Source organism: Orbicella faveolata, unplaced genomic scaffold (assembly GCF_042242905.1).
Source record: "Orbicella faveolata isolate gen_17 unplaced genomic scaffold, um_ofav_v1 contig_1, whole genome shotgun sequence".
NCBI lineage: Eukaryota > Metazoa > Cnidaria > Anthozoa > Scleractinia > Merulinidae > Orbicella > Orbicella faveolata.
In genome coordinates, this window is record NW_028301536.1 from 11,039,982 (window position 1) to 11,057,652 (window position 17,671).

General features: G+C 44.3%; 1 protein-coding gene and 1 pseudogene across 1 annotated transcript; both read left to right on the plus strand.

Annotated features, from left to right (window-relative positions):
- The first annotated feature begins 9,434 nt into the window (after positions 1-9,434).
- Positions 9,435-12,323, plus strand: LOC149118067 (uncharacterized). The gene is made up of 2 exons (XM_089297533.1): positions 9,435-9,473; positions 11,128-12,323. Exons 1-2 carry the CDS (start codon positions 9,435-9,437, stop codon positions 12,250-12,252), a joined length of 1,164 nt encoding a protein of 387 aa, XP_089153659.1. The 3' UTR covers positions 12,253-12,323.
- A 1,498-nt stretch (positions 12,324-13,821) lies between these two features.
- On the plus strand, positions 13,822-15,007 carry LOC149118068 (uncharacterized; annotated as a pseudogene).
- Positions 15,008-17,671: the final 2,664 nt, after the last annotated feature.

Consider the following 17,671-nt stretch of genomic DNA (forward strand, 5'->3'; position numbering starts at 1 on the left):
GTCGCTTTTAACAAAACCATGGAAAAGTATAGAAGAACCATAAAGCTAATGAAATGTAGAATCCGAAAAATACTGAATTCGTTTTTAAAGATTTATGTATTGATGAGCCCACGTAAACCTTAAAACGCAGAACTGACAATGTTTCTAACTGAATTATACCTGCCTCGTAGTACCACGTACGACTTAACAAACTGTACCATGGACTGTTTGCACTGGTACGGCGACCTTATCAAAACGCACTTTGCAATAGACTTCAGTCAATCAACCTTTTGCAGTCATATTGATCAGCAGTAACGTGAAACTTGAGATCCAATAGACAGGCTGTTGGCACAGGAATACTGAAAAGAAACAAAGCGCTCCAGTCAGCGACAGAGAAACAGGAAACCGATTGCTATAAAACTAGCAACTAAAATCTTTTAAAACGGCAATCCTCTCCACCCCTCCCCCCAAAAAAGATCGTTGTAACTGCCGTGGACGAAACTCACCAGGGCGAGTGTTTGCTAGAGTACTATACTTTCCACCTTTTATGCAGGTTGGTCGAGCCATGAGCCTTAAATTTGTGCCCAGCGACAGCTAGCAACACGTTCCTCCCTATTGCTTTCATGAAAAGATCCTTCGTCTTGTGTCATTTTCTTCAAAACCCGTCGAAGCATACAGCAACTAATCGAAGCAGACCTTTCCATTTTGTAAGCAATTTATCCACTACTTCTTCACAGTTCTCCTTTAATTTAATAAGCACTTTTAAAAATCTTAACTTAAGGGTCCTTTAACAGGTTGTATTGTTGCTATGGTAACCATTATGTCATGACTGAAGGCAATTCCTTGAGAAGGTTACTTTTGTCGAATTTCACTTTCTTTTTAAGCAAAAACAAAAAGGTCGCTATAAAATCTAACATTTCCCAAAAAATGAAAGTAAAATCTTAAAACGCGCACGAGTTATTTATGAAAAAAGGGTTTTTTTAAAGAAAAGTTAACGGAATTGTTAGGTGTCATAATCCTCCGGCATAGCTCGTCGACTTTTTACTAGACTACGATAGTTCTCGATAGCCCCTCTTTCGCTTAGTCTATCGTGCGTGACGCGAAAGAAATGGCCGCACGAACTCCTGGGGGCGAGAAGCGAGTCTCACCCCCAGGATTTCACGCGGCCATTTTTTCCTCGCGGTTTATTTATGTCTCGATCCCCACCCCGGGGGGGGGGGGTACTCCCAGAAACATCGGGTGGGGGTGTGCAGCCCACTTCCTAAAAACCCTTACCCTATTTATGACCAAAATCTGGGATACTCCCTACCCTATTTATGACTTGACCAAAAATTCGAAACCCTATTTATGACCTAACCCTTAAATCAAAACCCTGTTTCAGACCTGCGTTATAATTAGTTCCCTAGTTCAGACCAATGTTAAATTACCGTAAACATAATTTGTGAGGGGTTTTTGTTGATTTTCTTTTCGATAATGATGAAAAAATGGCTTCTTTCAGGAGCCATAATCGGGGACGGAGACCGTAAGTCTTGGGATCTGCGCGCACCTATGATATGGGACAATTTTTCTATTTTTAGAACAAATTGCGCCATGTATCCGCGCGGATCCACGCACATGTCGGGGGCTCTCGCGTGGATGTTGTCACGTTGCGTGATCAAATGGTGAGAGTTGAGAGACCTTGAGGGATTATCTTGCGTATTTTTCCCAGCGATGGCAGGGAATAAGGCAGGGAATACGAACCAGGGCGCTTATATGTAGTTTAATGCTCTGAGCTAACGGAAAAGGTGGGTTTTTCAGGGTCGAAAACAAGAATTCAATCTCGCGCTGGAAATGAATAATAAGATCTGGTCACGCTAGTTGTAAGCTTACGCGTATGTTTTTGCGTTTGTTCTGACTTAAGAATATAGCAAGAAAACTCTCTACTCTGGTATCGAGTTCATTTGTGAGTTTCTCAGACAACGGTTAATCATAACCAAAACCTGTTTTGATGGTTTTTTATTGTTTCTGCTTGTTCGGTGTGTTTGCAAAAGTTTTTGAAAGGAAAGTCTGACGCGTACAATTAGCTCATTTGCATAGTGCAGCTCGTGCACTTTCAAGTCCGAGTCGGTGTTTTCAATTATCAACAAATCTTGACAAAGATTTCTTTCGTTATCTTTTGTGCTGAGATGCTGCAACAAAATTCACGAACGCAAAAATGCTACTAACATCATGTGTGTTTCTTCAACATAAGCATAGTGAAGTTTTACACTGCGGAAATGAAAATAAACAAGGAGTTTTGATAACTCGATCAACAAAATCGAAATCGTTTTTCGAAGTTGATTAAAGAAAGGGTCAACGTAACTTTGCTGATTGTTTCTGCTTTATTCGCATATTTTCAGCTTAGTTTTTAATATGTTCTCAAACATTTATCAATCTTAAACATATTTAAAAACTATAGAGTTATTGTTTGAGTTCGATGTACGTTTCACACGAAAGTGCGGCGCAAGTACAATTTGTCATGTTTACTGACTGTACAAAACAAGCATCGGCGGGCGCTCTCATTCATCGACAACAGAGAATTTAGTGGATTTTTACACGAATAAAACTGAGCAGTATCTACGGACATAAAGTTATTGGGCCTTGATGAAACAGCAAGCGTTACTTACAATTCAGGCGAAACTCAAACTGACCAAACTAGCAATTACTTTGTTTTACTTTTCAGTCGCGATAGACTGGCAAATTGCTCGCAAGCGTGTGGCAAGAGGAGCTAGGAAACTATGAAGTCCTAAAGCTCTGCTATATCTAAATATATCCAGCTGGTTTTTTGCTGTGTAATGGAAAAGCTGTTAATCTTCAACATATGTGAAATTTAAAGTGGAATAAAGTACAGCTCATGTAAAAGAAGGATCCGTCGGAACACAACTTGGTCAGCGATATATATAAGCTTGAAGCTGAACATACCTAATTTCGACACTGTCTTACTTCAGTCAAACTGGAGCAGCTTACGACGAAAATACTTAAGAAAAATTCCAACAGACGTAAACGCATTGAGTTGTGGGCCAAAAACATGAAAAATTTTGGGAATTTCGGACGCCATTTCCCCCCGCGCGACATCCGCAAAAATCCTCGCAGCATGTACGCGCGTGTGCCTTAGGCGATGGCGCAATTTGTTCCAAAAATAGAATTATTGTCCCTTATTATATGGCTAGGTCCGTGAGCGGGCAAGATGAATCAAATGCTGCGCTGTGATTAGCTACTCGAGCGGGCAAGATGGAGCTATCTTGCCCGCTCGGGACTACCCGCCATGTCCCGCAAAAAATTTCCCCGAAAGCCATATAATAAATCCTTTATTGACCAAGTTTGTTCGGTCAAGATTGCTGGATATTGGCCTCGTTCTTTTTTTGCGAGTTTATGGACCTCGACTCCGTCTCGGTCCATAAACACGCAAAAAAAGAACTTGGCCAATATCCAGCCATCTTGACCTCACACTTGGTCAATAACCCATACATATCATGGGGACAACCCCAATACTAGAAATGGCGCGCGCTTACGGTCTCCGTCTCCGATTATGGCTCCTGCTTCTTTTTAAAAACATACCCATATTAAGGCTAGAGTGCAAAAACCATACCCTGACCAAACTGGCCAAAATCGGCTAAAATCGATACCCTATTTATGACCAAAACAGCTGAAAAACCATACCCTTTGGGGCCGCTCTTATCTATATAGCCCATATAAGGGAGTACCTCCCCCCCCCCCCGGGCTCCCCACTAAGCCAAAGAGGGACTACTAACTTCCAGCGCGAAACGGCTTTCTCCGGTACTTCTTATTACAATAGCCTCATCAGCATTTTGCTTTGTTTCCATGCTATTTCACAGTTATGTTCTCGAATTAATTCGTTCTTCTATGCTACCTATCACTCCTTATGATTGAGGTCATGAAACGTGCTAAAAAAAGAAAGAGAAAAGCCCTTGAACTGCGAAAAATCGAAGCCCGGACCTGAGAAGAAGACAAAAGCGGAATTTCTCGAAGACAAGAAGAAAACTTTGACCGACAGCGGCAAGGGATCGTGTGTACTCATATCTGTACTCTTACCCAGCTTATTTCTCTAGGTTTTCCCTATTTCTCCCAAGTGGTGAAGACCTCTCTATAAACGCACGCTGAAGTTCAACAAGGAGAACGTGACTGTTATACTACTATTGCCCTGGAATTCTCGTTATAATGCATTTCGCTCTCTGTGTGACCGCTAGGGGTGCCATGATTTCATTGGCTGGCGGAATATCCTGTTGACATACATCCGAGTAAAGGAGTGACATGTTTAAAACTCTTCAAACGGCGATAACTCGCAATGGCGTTTGGCGAGAATACCTCTCTTTAAGTGAATTAATAGGGTATGTAGAATTGGCAGATTTTCATGAAATTTAACCAAAACATTCCTTAAGCATAGAGGAACAAAAGATTGTCAGGGATTTTTCTCTTGTGACGGCCGCCAAAGCTAGAGGGTCGGCAAATTACTCGATGCTATAACTTTACTGGTCTATAAAAAGATAACCAATAAGAATTCATATATCAGCTTTGTTGTGCATTTTACAGAGGTCACTCAAAGGGGCAGTATCACGAGAGGTTTTCTAAGTTTTTGTGCAAACTATGCTAGAATTATCCAAGTAACATTGTCAGATTTGAAAACGTCGGCCCGACATTTTCAAGTTTTAGACCACTTTTTTCCTACTCATCCGTAGCCACGACTTTCGTGACTAGTACGGTACATTTTAGCAAGGTTAGGCAACCACTTGTGGATTTCCAATTAATACCAACACCTTCATTGGATTTTCAAGTAGCACTAGAACTTGGTGAGACTGCCCCATCAAGGCTGCCAATTTATCTTTCTTTGCTCTTTCTTTGTGGTTGTGGAGCGGTAAAGGAGTATATATAAACTAATATATATACTTCAGGAGGCAAGGATAAGCACGAGGATTTGTTCGCGGACATTATCTGCATGTTGCGAGAGGCGAACAGTTTTCCGAGAGCGAAGCTTGGGGAAAACTGTGAGCTTTGAGAAACAGATAATGTCCAAGGACAAATACTCGAGCATATTTTCGCGCCAAATGGAGGCTATTGTGTTTATTATCCTTCAAATATTTTTCGCAACACGCCGGCGCGGTTGGATAGGTTTAGCCAAGCCTAAATGCGGAACTTATAATTGCAATAATTAATCATAAAGGAAAAAAAAGAGATATGTTTCTCTTGGATCAGAAACTCAGCAAATGATCAATTGTGAGCATGTAATTGTTGAGCGTGTGGTTTCACTATTTTTTCCAGTTTAATTTGAACAAACTATACCCAATAAGTGTACCCAAGATTGTAGAAACAAGGGACGATTGTTCAAGGAATATGTCGGAAGAAAACTCAACAACGCGCCAGGGGTTAATTTGCGCCAAAATTTTGCCTTTACGCGTACTCCCTCCTTCTTTCCCTGAGTAACTATCAGTTCCCGTCCGAGGAAAATACCCGGATGGATCCGTGAAAATCTTTCTGTAAACAAGCAGGCTTATAGAAAATAAACAATTTAAATGTATTAGGTGGTCTAAGTGGGTTTGGTCTGTTTTCTTTTTCAAATTTTACATTTGGCTTTCACGGTTTTCATCCGATAAAGTTGAAAATAATTTAATATGATTCTTGAACTGACGCGCGGAAAAAAATTTAGTAGTGAACAATAAAGACAATAGAGTGTTTATGTCTCGGAACTATCGGCCCGACAGTTGTCCTTGGAAATTTGATATTCTTAAAACTAGCATATTTGCCCTCGAAGCTTCTCGGCCAGTATTTGTTTTAAGAACATCAAATTTCCGCTTGGCAACTATCAACTGATAGTTCCTCCACAGAAGACACTCTGCAATTGTTTAATTAGCTTGTTCACTCTCGATTTCTATGAGGTGATAGTTGATGAGGCCGAAAAAGAGGGTTTCCAATGATTTCTCTACGTATTATTAAACTTCACGCTTTAAGGCGGGACTTAACCTAAAATTCTGAAAGAAATTCGAAGTTTTGTTTTTTACGGAACTCGAATCGTAAGGTATTGAAGTTTTATTTTGACAAGTACTGTTACTGTAAGTTTAAAGCTCGTTTTCTCAAAACGAGTTATTTTCGCCTTCTAGAAAAGATATCTTGAGAAGCATTTATTCAACTGAACTAAAATTTTCAGGATTTGTTGTTTTTAGTACGTTCTGTTGGATAAGCACAGAACTTTTCCATCCAGTGCATTCTGTTAAAGTTATGTATTGAAACGTATGCTAGATTTTCTGTATCAGATTTAACTGGTCATCATTTTACGTGCTTTTAACTTTTCAAAAATCTCTATGCTTATCCCAGCGAGCTGTTTGTCTTCTTTTGAAAAATGTAAAAATTATTCCTTTTGATCAGTTCTTGTAGGAGTTATCTTTTCTCAAGTAAGCCCTGGCATTCCTCAGCAGGTGGCAGATTTAATCAGCCGGTGTCAGGTTACAATACAGTTATGGGGTACACAAATATTTTTTTCATAATCTTTGCTCTTTGAGCTTTTTAAAAATGTATACTTTGCCATGGTTTGGAGTTAACTCTTAGCCACGAAAAAATGTTTGAAACATGATGTGTTTTTTAAGTGTTTTTAGGTTAAGTCCCCCGTTAATTAATTAAGAGCCAGCAGCCTGGACCTGAGAAATAGTCATATGACGCAGTAGCCTCGATGTCGATATATCGATTAAAGAAGTTCGTTTTTTCGTACCGAAAGGTTGCTAACGTGTAAGTGGCAGAATGTCTTCTAAATAGCTGTTTTGGTGGTCAAAGGACATCATTTAAGTCTGGCGATCGGTAACTTGACGTGCAGAATTCGAAGAACTGAATGTTTGCGGCAGTTGGCGATTCCAAGGGTGCTCTTAAGCGCCAACAGATCGAAACTTGGTTTGACAGACCAGGTCTAAAAGCAGGTCACTTCAAGCGCACAAAAAAGGTGTTTTGGGGAGTTACATGGCAAGCAGTAGGCACCGTGCCTACGAAAGTGTGAATGTTTTAAGCTGCTTTTAGACTTATAAAATGTGTTGATTTGGCGGGAAGGTTCATTCCGTGTCGCAACGGTATAGTTACCCATAAGGCATTGCAAGATGTATCTGACAAGAATGGCTGCTGTACATGTTGTATCTAGCTGACAATAAAGGCTGTTGTTAGCCATGAACCAGAACAATTTAAGTCAAGACTATAGCATATTTGAAGAAAGGCATAATGCCTTCACTTGCGCTGGCTAAAAGATTTCGTCAGGATAGAGATTATCAATGAAAACAAAGCAAAATAGTTTCTAGACGAACTCGCTGGCGAGGTAGATTTGGACGTTGCGAAATCCTTAACTTCGAGATTCCGTAGGATTTTCAGAGTTGAAAATAGCCGAAGAAGGGTATTCTGCCGATGAAGAAGACATGGAAAAGACGAAAAAAACCGAACAAATTTTACGCCAAGGTAGACGAGTTGATAAGCGCTATACAAGTCTATTATTATTATTATTATTATTATTATTATTATTATAATTACAATTAACGCCACTGGACTAGGACTTCAGAATGTGGACTGGACTTGGAAATCCAAATCATTACTTGTTCTGCCTTATTTGGTTAACCTTTGCGATCTTTAAATGCGAGTTTCTCAGGTTCATTGCGCTTAAGGTGGCTGAACACAGTTTTTGATACCTGTGTTTCATTCACCTTTTTCTCTAAAACCCTTGATCCCTCGGTCGTCAAAAATGGCAGCAAGCTAGTTAACAACACAAACTTTGGTTTTTTGATGGTTAAGCTGACGTATGTGCCGTTGCCATGGCAACATGAATAAATATAAACAGGCCTTTAAAATCGGTTTTGTTTATTTGCAGAAAATCTAGTCATTAGATTTTCTTTAAAATTTGCTTGCAACAAGCTTGTAACGATTCTCACAAGTTAACACCATTTTGCTAATAATTTAACAGAGAGATCTTTAATTATGCCTTGTTGAAGGTTCACTGGAATATCCTGAGAATTTCCTTTGTCAAAGTTCAATTATTTTCAATACTCCAGTTACTTATTTACTAAAGCATTTCGTGCCAAATTACGTGAAATTCTAATGAGTGGTTGTCGAGAAATAGGCGTATTTCCGAGAGTGCAATTTTCATTCAATCGCAATTTTTTGATTTACTACGCATGCGCTGCATTTAACTAGGTTCTTTCGGTGAGAAAGAAAAGGCTGAGAATTGCAGGGTTCTTTGCATCGTTACCTTTTCTAACATATCTTTGTAATAAAAGACTAAAGCCATCAATACGCTGCGTTCAATTATAGAGAAAAATAGCACAGATACTGCGGGTGTTGAGTAAATAAAATGATCACTCTATTGACGGCTCGTTTGTTTTTTACAATCCTTGTGCGCGCGCTGAATTGCATCAGCAAAAGAGCGCACGAAACTGTGTTCGGCCACCTTAACCAATGACCCCAAATCAGTTCAAGAGTTCGATTTCTTGTTCTGAATCATCTATCTGGGAGATAATTTTCCACAAATGAAGAGGAACTCTCACGATTGGTGGGTGAGGAAATTTGTAGCTGTTTATGCGCGCGCACCCGTGTTTTCAAGCTTTTAAAGTCAAGAGACCGCTAAGGGCCTTCTTTCAATCTTCTCAGGAATTTAATTATCCATTTGCATCTAAACATTCCTTTAAAACTTCGGGAAAACGTAAAAACGTCACCGTTCTGTTGACGACTGGCAGCCACTGCATTCTAAAGGCTGATAGTATACGAGTAGCTCAGCCAATCAGATGGCAGCATTTGCATTAGTACACCAGTAGAATGGGCGAAATGATAGGAACAAATAGTTGATACTACAGTAAATAGAAGAAAAGACATTACACAATGCTGGGAGTTCAAAGTCCCGCGCGATGCTCAACGAGTTTGCCGTTAAATTCTGAAAGGTCTCTGAAGAGTCTCTTGGCCGAGACGAAACGCCGTGACACACATATAAAGTGAGGGTTCTGGACACTGTGGGCAGCAAGAGGGCAAAAACCGACCGAAAAAAGCCTCCCAGTTACTTCTCTTCAGACTAAAGCTTCGGAGAAGTAACTGGGAGGCTTTTTTCGGTCGGTTTTTGCCCCCTTGCTGCCCACTGTGCCAGAACCCTCACTTTATATGTGTGTGTACTGTGCCAGAACTGTGTGTGTAACGCAACAGCAAAGCGAAAAAGCTGGTCCATCGTCCGTAAACAATATGCGCGGATGTGCCCTTCACTTGTTTGTACAAAACTGTGCCAGAAAATTTTTCCTATTGGAGAAATGCACGCCCAGTGTATACTGCGCCGACATGGCTGCATGTGGACTTCCGAGGCCATTCAAAGCCTCCCTCCAGAGCTTCGTGAGATCATTCTAAAGGAATACATCGCGATAAAAATCAAGGAAAAAAAGGAAACGGGGTGGGACAAGGTACACGAGAATATTTTAAAAATGCCATTCTGCAAATTCAAGCGGCAGATTGTGCCGATGGTAACTTGCTTTGAATTTGCGGACTGCTTTTTCGAGGGCTGTTGTTACCCCTGTTTCGAAAGGGATGGAAATATTCATAACGTATCGATAAACCCGCCGATAATACCTTTCGTAGAAGCCACCCCCGAGTACAAGAATTTTTTAAAAGTATGCTCCGGGGATGGTTACGATTGGCACGAGTGGTTCCTTTTTGGCAGGGAGCGTTAGCGAAAAAGGCGGCGACGATATAACCTCTGTTTGAATAATTACATTAAAAATACACGGCTTCATTTGCATATGATAAAAATGCTTGTCAGTGTTCACTTGATTGCGTTTCTCGTGAATGAATATTTCACGCCTGAGTGGCAGAGACATGTGCGTGATATTACACGCGAAGTTGTTGATTGCTTTCATGACGCGGTTCCGGTTGAGGCGATACAGCTTCCCGTTGCGAATTCCTGAAGGCTTCAGTTTAAGCTTGTTGCATTCCTCTTGGCTTCAGTTGAAGCGATCAGGAATTTTCAAAGCCATCAGGAATGTTGAAGTCAAAAGGAATTTTACAAGCGGATTTCTATTTTTTGTCCACAGTTTGTTAGAATACGGTGTTTCTTCTCGGCCTGGCCAATAAAAATGGTACTTTTCACCTTTTTTCGAGGAAAAATTGGGCATGAAACGCGGTAGAACAAAGAGACTTCACTAGAGCGATAAAAAGAAACAGCTGATCGGGGTTTTTTCCCTATTTCGCACTTGACTGCGTGAAGTGAGTAACCTTCAAGAAAGTTCAAGGCTATTTTTGTGACATGACAAATATCACAATCACCTGTTTTTGGTAAGACTAAGAGAGAGTTTTGTGTTTTTTCGCTCAAAATTTAGTTCAAATCTGCTGTTTAATCTGCAAGTTTTTTTCTATATTCTTCCCGAACCTGGTCCCGAACCTGGTTTCTTATTTTTTCGATATCTGGCTGGACTGGATTTGTTTGTATTCGCGCGAAGTTCGAGCGTAAAGTCTCTTTAAGCTGGCGATATTTCTGCATTTCACGTGTGATCAGTTGAAACTCCGTGTCAGAAACCCGATTATCATTAAGAGCCTGTGAGACGGCGAGGTTAATCGAGTCATGTTTCGCAATAGCCAGAGAATGGATTCTCGAGTGCTTATTGACTTTGCGTTCAAGCTTCTTGTTGACAACGGACAGGCCAGTGGAAACTGCGCCAGATAAAGCGGCTATCCCGGCAACAGGCGCGCCAACAACAATTCCAACACCAGTGAGTGATGTTGCGACAGCCCCAGAAGACAGAGCTGCCGTGAAGGCACCAAGGCCAACCAGGGAATAGGGAAGCGCTTTCCGGGCTTTTTTGTATTTTTTCAACACAAGCCTGTAATGCTCAACCTCAGCAGATATTTCTTTTTCAATTCTGCTTATCTCGGTTAGCCGGAAATTCTCGGCATTTGGCATTTCGGGAAGGCTTGGATATATTCTTCTTTCATCCTCGGCAGGCGGCGCGCTTAGTGGCAACAGATTCGCCGAAGACATTGCGTATATATAGAAATTTAATTTAACTCTATTTCAAAAAGAAGTGGGAAGCCCTTGAAATCAGAGAGTTCGCCATTTTCATCTTTAACGCTAATAGTGATGCTATTTATGTACTCGTCTGTAGAGCAGTCTCGTAACAACAGCTCAACTTCGCGGTTTTCTGCGCGACACAGGGGTGCGGAGTTTCTCGCGAAATCTTTGACAGCGGGATGGATCTCCCCCCGCAGATCAGAGCTTTCTACAAATTCCACGTGTACTTCACGGTCAGGCGCATTTTGTACCAGCTTGGAGGAATTCAGAGCATGAGCGCTTTGCCCGGAGACCCGCCGTTCAACCAATACAACAATCATTACGACGTCGCTTCATACAAAAAGATATGCAGCGAGTTCGGCATTGCCCCCTCGAGCGATTTCCGCTTCACGCACGGGGAAAACCACGGTCTGGGAAGCGTTTACGTGTACGCGACAGGCGCGGGCGCGACAAAAACTGACTATAAATACCCTGGATGGAACAAATTTAGCGATGACGGCGGCAAAGCAATAAATGGGGACTTGATTTATTTCATCGAGCCGGGGGCCGCTTCTGATGCTCAAGCGGACTGGTTCGCGCCAAACACCGCGAACGGTTTGACGCAGGCGGGCTTGTCGAGAATCAACCAGTCAATCGAGGTTTTCGTTTACTGCGTCCTTGGCGCGCAAGTCAACGTCCGCAGCAGCATTCTCGGTTCTGGGGGCCGGGCGAGAGAAGCCCAGAGCGAGTTCCTGGTGCTGATGGAAGACGCGATCAGACAGCCCGACTTGGCCGCGAGCGTGCAAAGGTACCAGCTCGCGGTGGACCAAGCGAAGGTCAGGCTCAATCTCGCTGTTGCCCCCACGGCCTGGCATATGCCCGCGCAAATGATAATAAACATCGCAAGCACGATCGGTTACAACAACAAGCTGAAACAGGCGGTCTCCGGGATGAAACTGGGGGCGAACAACGAGGTAAATCCAGAAACAAAAAAAGCTGGACTCAAACACATGGCAGGCGGCCCTTCAAAAATTAACCCTCCCAACAGCCATCCGTCCAACCCGATTCACAAAGCCGCAACAGCCGAATCGGGGCGTGTGGTTCCACCCCACAGGAAACCAGCTTCATCCGAAACTCAACAAGCGCAGCCACCGGCGCAAAAAATTGAGCCCAAAACACCGCAACACGAAATTAACAAAACGGCTGTGATTGTCGGTGTAGTTGGATTATCGGCTTTGCTGTTCATGGCTTGGAGGTAAGTGGCCCCGCTGGTTAACGCTGCTTCTTAAAATATTTTTCGAACAAAAAGGCTACCGCGGCAAGAATGAGCAGCCAGGTGTGCTCGGCAAGAAATCCGACGACTTGGCCGGCGGCTTTGAACAGGAAGCTCACGATCGAGCCAATCAGCCCGGGCAGCAGAGAACCAAGTTTCGCGGCAATATCTTTGAGGCCGTTCCCCAAAGCTTTGCCGGTGGCTTTCAAACCTCTGGTGAGGACCCCGATGACAGCGCCGATTGTGGTACCTGCGGCGAGAAGAATAGCGGTCAACGTCACGCCATATTTTTTGAAGATTTCCTTGACCCTTTCCAAGAGAGGCCGCCCCCTTTCCCTTTCCGCGATCTGAGTTTGCAAACGCGCGATCTCCTCGTTTCTTTCAGCAACTCTGCCTTCTGCGACTTCTTTTTCAGAGGGCGAGGCATTCTCATCTTGGATGATCGCCTGGTCTTCCTCGTTTTGACGCTGCAGCTCGCTTTCCTGCTCTTTCAGGTCGTCCAACGGTTTTGTTTGGTTGAGCCTTTCTTCCATTGCATTTCTTGTCTTTATCTCTTCCGAAATACTTTCTTCAAGGCGGGCGTTCTTTTCGACTTGATCGCCCAGTTTTTTTAATTTTGTTTCAAGTTCTTTTCTTTCTTTTGCCGCGTTTTTTAAATCTTTTTCCAAATTTTTTGCCAGCTGTTTTTTCCTTTTTATTTCTTCTCCATATTCTGGCAGGTCTTTTAACTGATCAATCTTGGCTTTTTCTCTATTTAACCTCTCATTAAGAGTCATTAACAATTCATTTGGTTCACGCAATTTTTCTTGCGCGTCTGCTATTTTATTTCTTGATTCCTGAAGTTCTTTTTGTTTTTTTCGAATCAAATCGGAGGTCTCGCTGATAACTTGTAGACCTGGCTTTCCCAGGGCCTTTTTGACAAAAGCTTTATTTAAGAAGTCTTGCTGTAAACCTTTCCCGTTTTCTAAAACTACTTTGGTCTCACCCTTTTTCGGGCCAATGCCGCTATAAATTTTCTATTTTTGGAGAATTTGAAGTTCAGCTCATCAATTTTGGCATTGGGGTACAGAGATTTGATATATTTTTTGACATTCCCAATTTCTTCTTGTTCTAAATAAGGGGGGACAATAGGGATTGCTCTCTCAGGAAGGACTCCCGTGAGCGGTTCTCTTAACCTTTTTAGCCTTTGTTCAATATCTTCTATTGAATCTTTTTCCGGGGCTCCTTCCTCATAAGAAGTGTCAGGAAGGCCGGAATGCTCGTGATGCATTGTACGCATTTCCATTTGTTCGCCCCCGTGGTAGAGGTCGCCAGGTTGGTAGGGAGTGGACGCCGAGCCTGGCTCAAAAGGATGGGTTGTGTCACCCTCTTGTTCGCCTTCATCAGAGTCTTGTTCAAGCAGCCTTTTTAGTTCAGGGTCATCGTAACCAATGTCGCCACCGCCTTCCGCCATAGCGATATATTTCAAGCCTATTATTTTTCAAATTAGAAAATAATCGCTGGTGTTTTATAAACAATGTCAGTTCCAGACAACCCTCGCCCAACTCACAGTGAAAGGACCTTACACGCCATGAAGGCTGAGCGCGCGGTCAAGCGGATCACCTTTAACCCATCCGAAGCCAGCCCCGGCAATTCTCTGTACGTTTACGTGCCCAAGCTGAACGAGAACGAGGTTCTGGTACCGAGCTCGCTAGCGCTTGTCTTTGACATCGACCTTTGTGGAGGGCACGCCAACAACTTCCTCGTCCAGAACGTCACGCGGGCGCTCGTTGACAGGCTGGTCGTGTCGTTTGCGGGAAGAACCATGCAAGACACGGTCGGGTACGACATCTACAAAACTTTCGAAGACCTTTTCCTTTCGCAGGAAGAGCGAGACAACAGGATTCTCGAAGGGATTCAGAGCGAGGATCTGTGCAAGATCCGCTCAGACGCGGGAGACAAGAAAACCTCGGGCGTCGACGCTGAAAACAAGCTGACGGAGGTATACGGGCCATCAGGTCTTAACCGACCACGGCGTGTTCTACCCCCAGGCCCTTTACAACGACCTCAAGTTCGACGTAAAACTTGCCGAAGCTATACATGTGGTCAAGGGCTCCGATACAACCCAGCTGAAATACAAGCTAAAAAATATACAGCTCGAGTACAAAATGATCCGCAGCAAGACTCTGGCAGACGAGGCGCGGAGCGTTTACTACAGCGGCAAAGAGTTCCTTTACGACCACGTGATGCATAACAAAGAGGTGGCCTTCAAAACAGACGTTGACTCGAGGCTCACCATCAAAGTCAACGCCCAAAGAAGGTCATTGAAAGCCCTCCTCCTCCTGTTTGTAGAGCCGTATACTGCGGGCGCCAGAGATTCAGAAAAATTCATCCCCGATCTGACGAAAGTCAGCGTCACGGTCAACGGCTGGCCCAACATGCTTTACAACAACGGCATCGAAGGCAAGGACATGTGGGAAGAGGCCTGCAACTTGTTTGTGAAAGAAAAAAATAAAACGGAACACATGGATATGACAAAGTTTTACACCGGCGATAAGTTCGGGCTTGTGATTGATATGCGCACGATGGCGGATCAGTCGATGCACGGCAGCGGCACGCGCATTGTGAACAGTACGGACGGTGTCCAGCTGGAAATTGAGCGGAAAACCGAAGGCTCAGGCGACGTGAAATGTCACGTATTCGTCATCGCCGACTCGCAGCTCAACCTCATGGGCAGTCAGCTTGAGGATGTGCAGTATTGAATATGAACATGGACCCCGGCAAGATACCCTTCAACGCTCTCATCGTGGGGCCGACCAATTCTGGCAAATCGAGGTTCGTGGTGGACCAGCTCTACGGCCCGTTCCGCGGAAAGTTCGACTACATCGTGCTCATCTGCCCGACGTTCACGCACAACAAGACCTACCACCGGCTTGGCGAAAACGATCCGAGAATGGATGTGATAGTCTGCGAGCAGCACGACGTGGAAAGGTGGTTGAAGCTTTTGAGATGGCTTTCCGAGGGCACCAACACGCTCATAATCCTCGACGACTGCGCGGCCTTTCTGCACGGCATATGGGCATCAGCGTGTGGGCGCTGACCCAGAAGTTGACCGGCAAAACGGCTTCCTTCCGTGAGAACGTGGCGGCGATCGTCCTCTTTTACACCCCCTCGGCCAGGACCACGAAAACCACCTTCGAGGATTACGCCGGCGATCTCTCCCCGGATGAGTACAAAGGATTGATTTCAAAGCTGAAAGAGCGAAAGTTCTCTTATCTTGTGTTCTCGCTTCGCCACCCCTACGGGGTAAAGTTATTTGAATAAAAAATGCAAGCTGTATATAGCCTTGCACAATGGCTGCAGAAGACGCCGCGTTAGTAGAAATTATGAACCTTCTTCAAACCGAGCCCGAGCCGTCGAGTGGCCCCGCAGGCGGCCTTGTTCCAACCGCTCCCGGACCCGACATTCCCGCTCTTCGCGAGCAGCTGGCCGTGCTGGTGTCCACAGGCAAAGCCAAAGAGGCCATCGGAGTGCAGCTAACCCACGAGCAGGTGAAGCGCCTGAGCGACAAAGACGTCGAGACATACACCAAACGCTACGAGAAGTACGTGGGCTCGAAGACGACGGAAAGCCTGATCGACAGCTTCATTTTTCTTGCAACCAAAGTGGTCGGAATGACCGTCAAAATCAAAGACGTCGAGGCTTACCAAAAAGAGCTCAGAAACGACTACTGACATCTTGAACAAAGAGCTCTCCAATCTGGCCGGCAACCTTGCTTTGAAGTGCGGCCGGTTTCTTGCCGCGGCCAACGCGGTGTTCATCACCACGAAACATATTGATTTTAGTCCAGAGTTGCCCGTGCAGAGCCACCCTTCTCGTGATGACAACGGCAATCCGCTTGAGGGCGTTGATGAAGTACCCGGCTCAGCAACTGCTGAATAAATGGTCACCATTCATCAACAAATGCTGAGGTCTTGCTGACAAATTGTTAACAATTAAACTTTTTTCATTTGCTTATAATACGGTTCGCTTCAATGTCAACCGAACAATCCGAGAGCGCGCCTGCCGCCGTCACTGCGCTTCAGGTAGAGGCCAAGGCAGCGCCTGCCGCCGATGTCACACAGCAAGCGACAAACACAAATCCAACTACGCAGCGCATGAAAAATCAAAATCGTGTGGCTGCTGGCAAAGCGACATCTGAAAGAACGCGGCTGGCACGGGAGCAACAGAAGAAAGATGCCGAGGCTTATAGGGCTTTCCAGGAAAATAAAGCGAAAGCCGCCACAGCGGCCCCTAAGCCAGCCTCGGATACAAAAGAAGAAAGCCCAAAGGTCGGCGGCCTCAGCACCAACCAATGGATCGCTATTGGCGGCGTTGGCGTTTCCCTGCTCGGGATCTATTACAAGCGTGAAGAGCTCATGGCAATGGCCAAGCCCGTGTTCGACAAATTCAAAACGCGGGAGCCCGCGTCGCCGGAGCCCGCGAGTGTCGAGCCAGAACCTGTTCGCGTGACACAGCCAAAAAAAAAAGGTTTAAAAAAATTGCTTTGAACGTTTGCGTGTGATTTATATCACGATGCCGAGCCTTGCGCAGGTTCTCATCCATACAGCAGCAATCGGAGGGATTACGCTTTTTTGGGCCGATTTCACCGTCAAGACTTGGAGGACGGTGAGACGTCTTACCGACGAAATGCTTGTTGGAGAGGGAGAAAGGCGGAGAAAAATGAAACAAGAGGTCAGGCGAGAAATTGCAATAGAAGACAAAATCAAAGAATTCGCGGAAGAAGAAGCTGAAAAGACAGGTCCCCCCAATTAATTTTGTTTTAAACTTTCGCTCTTTCCTTATATCGAAATCACCATGTCCGACAACAAGCTTGTCAAGACCGTCATTGACGCCGCAACTCTCACGGCGTTAGCCGCGGGCATCGGCTGGGCCGCGAAAAAGGTTGTGAAAGAGAATTTCACTTCCGATCCCAGCAGCAGCTTTATGAATTACATGAAGTTCACCGCCGTCATGTCGGCCAGCATTGTGCTCAAAAAGAACCTCGAGGACCAGAAAATTCTCCCAGACAGCGTTTGAAATTATTTTGTTTTGAAGAAATAAAAGACTATTATATTGCGCCATGGCAAGTATTGAAAGAGTCGACTTTTACGAGGATGTTTTGAGATCAATGAGAGAAGATGGAATGAGCTTCGACGACGCACTCAAGGAGTTTCTTGAGCGTTTCGAGCGTTCACTTTTCAACTTCGACTGGATCGAGGCAAACTTTGACGAAAAAGGTGTGGAGTTTTTGGAAGGTATCCAAGTCGAGCCGAGCCGCTGAGAAGTATCAAAACGCCAAAGAAAAATACAAGAATGAACCCGAAGGCCTTCTCCACTGGATTGCGAACAACTTGTTTGCATTCCAGAAGCAGGAATGAGTTATG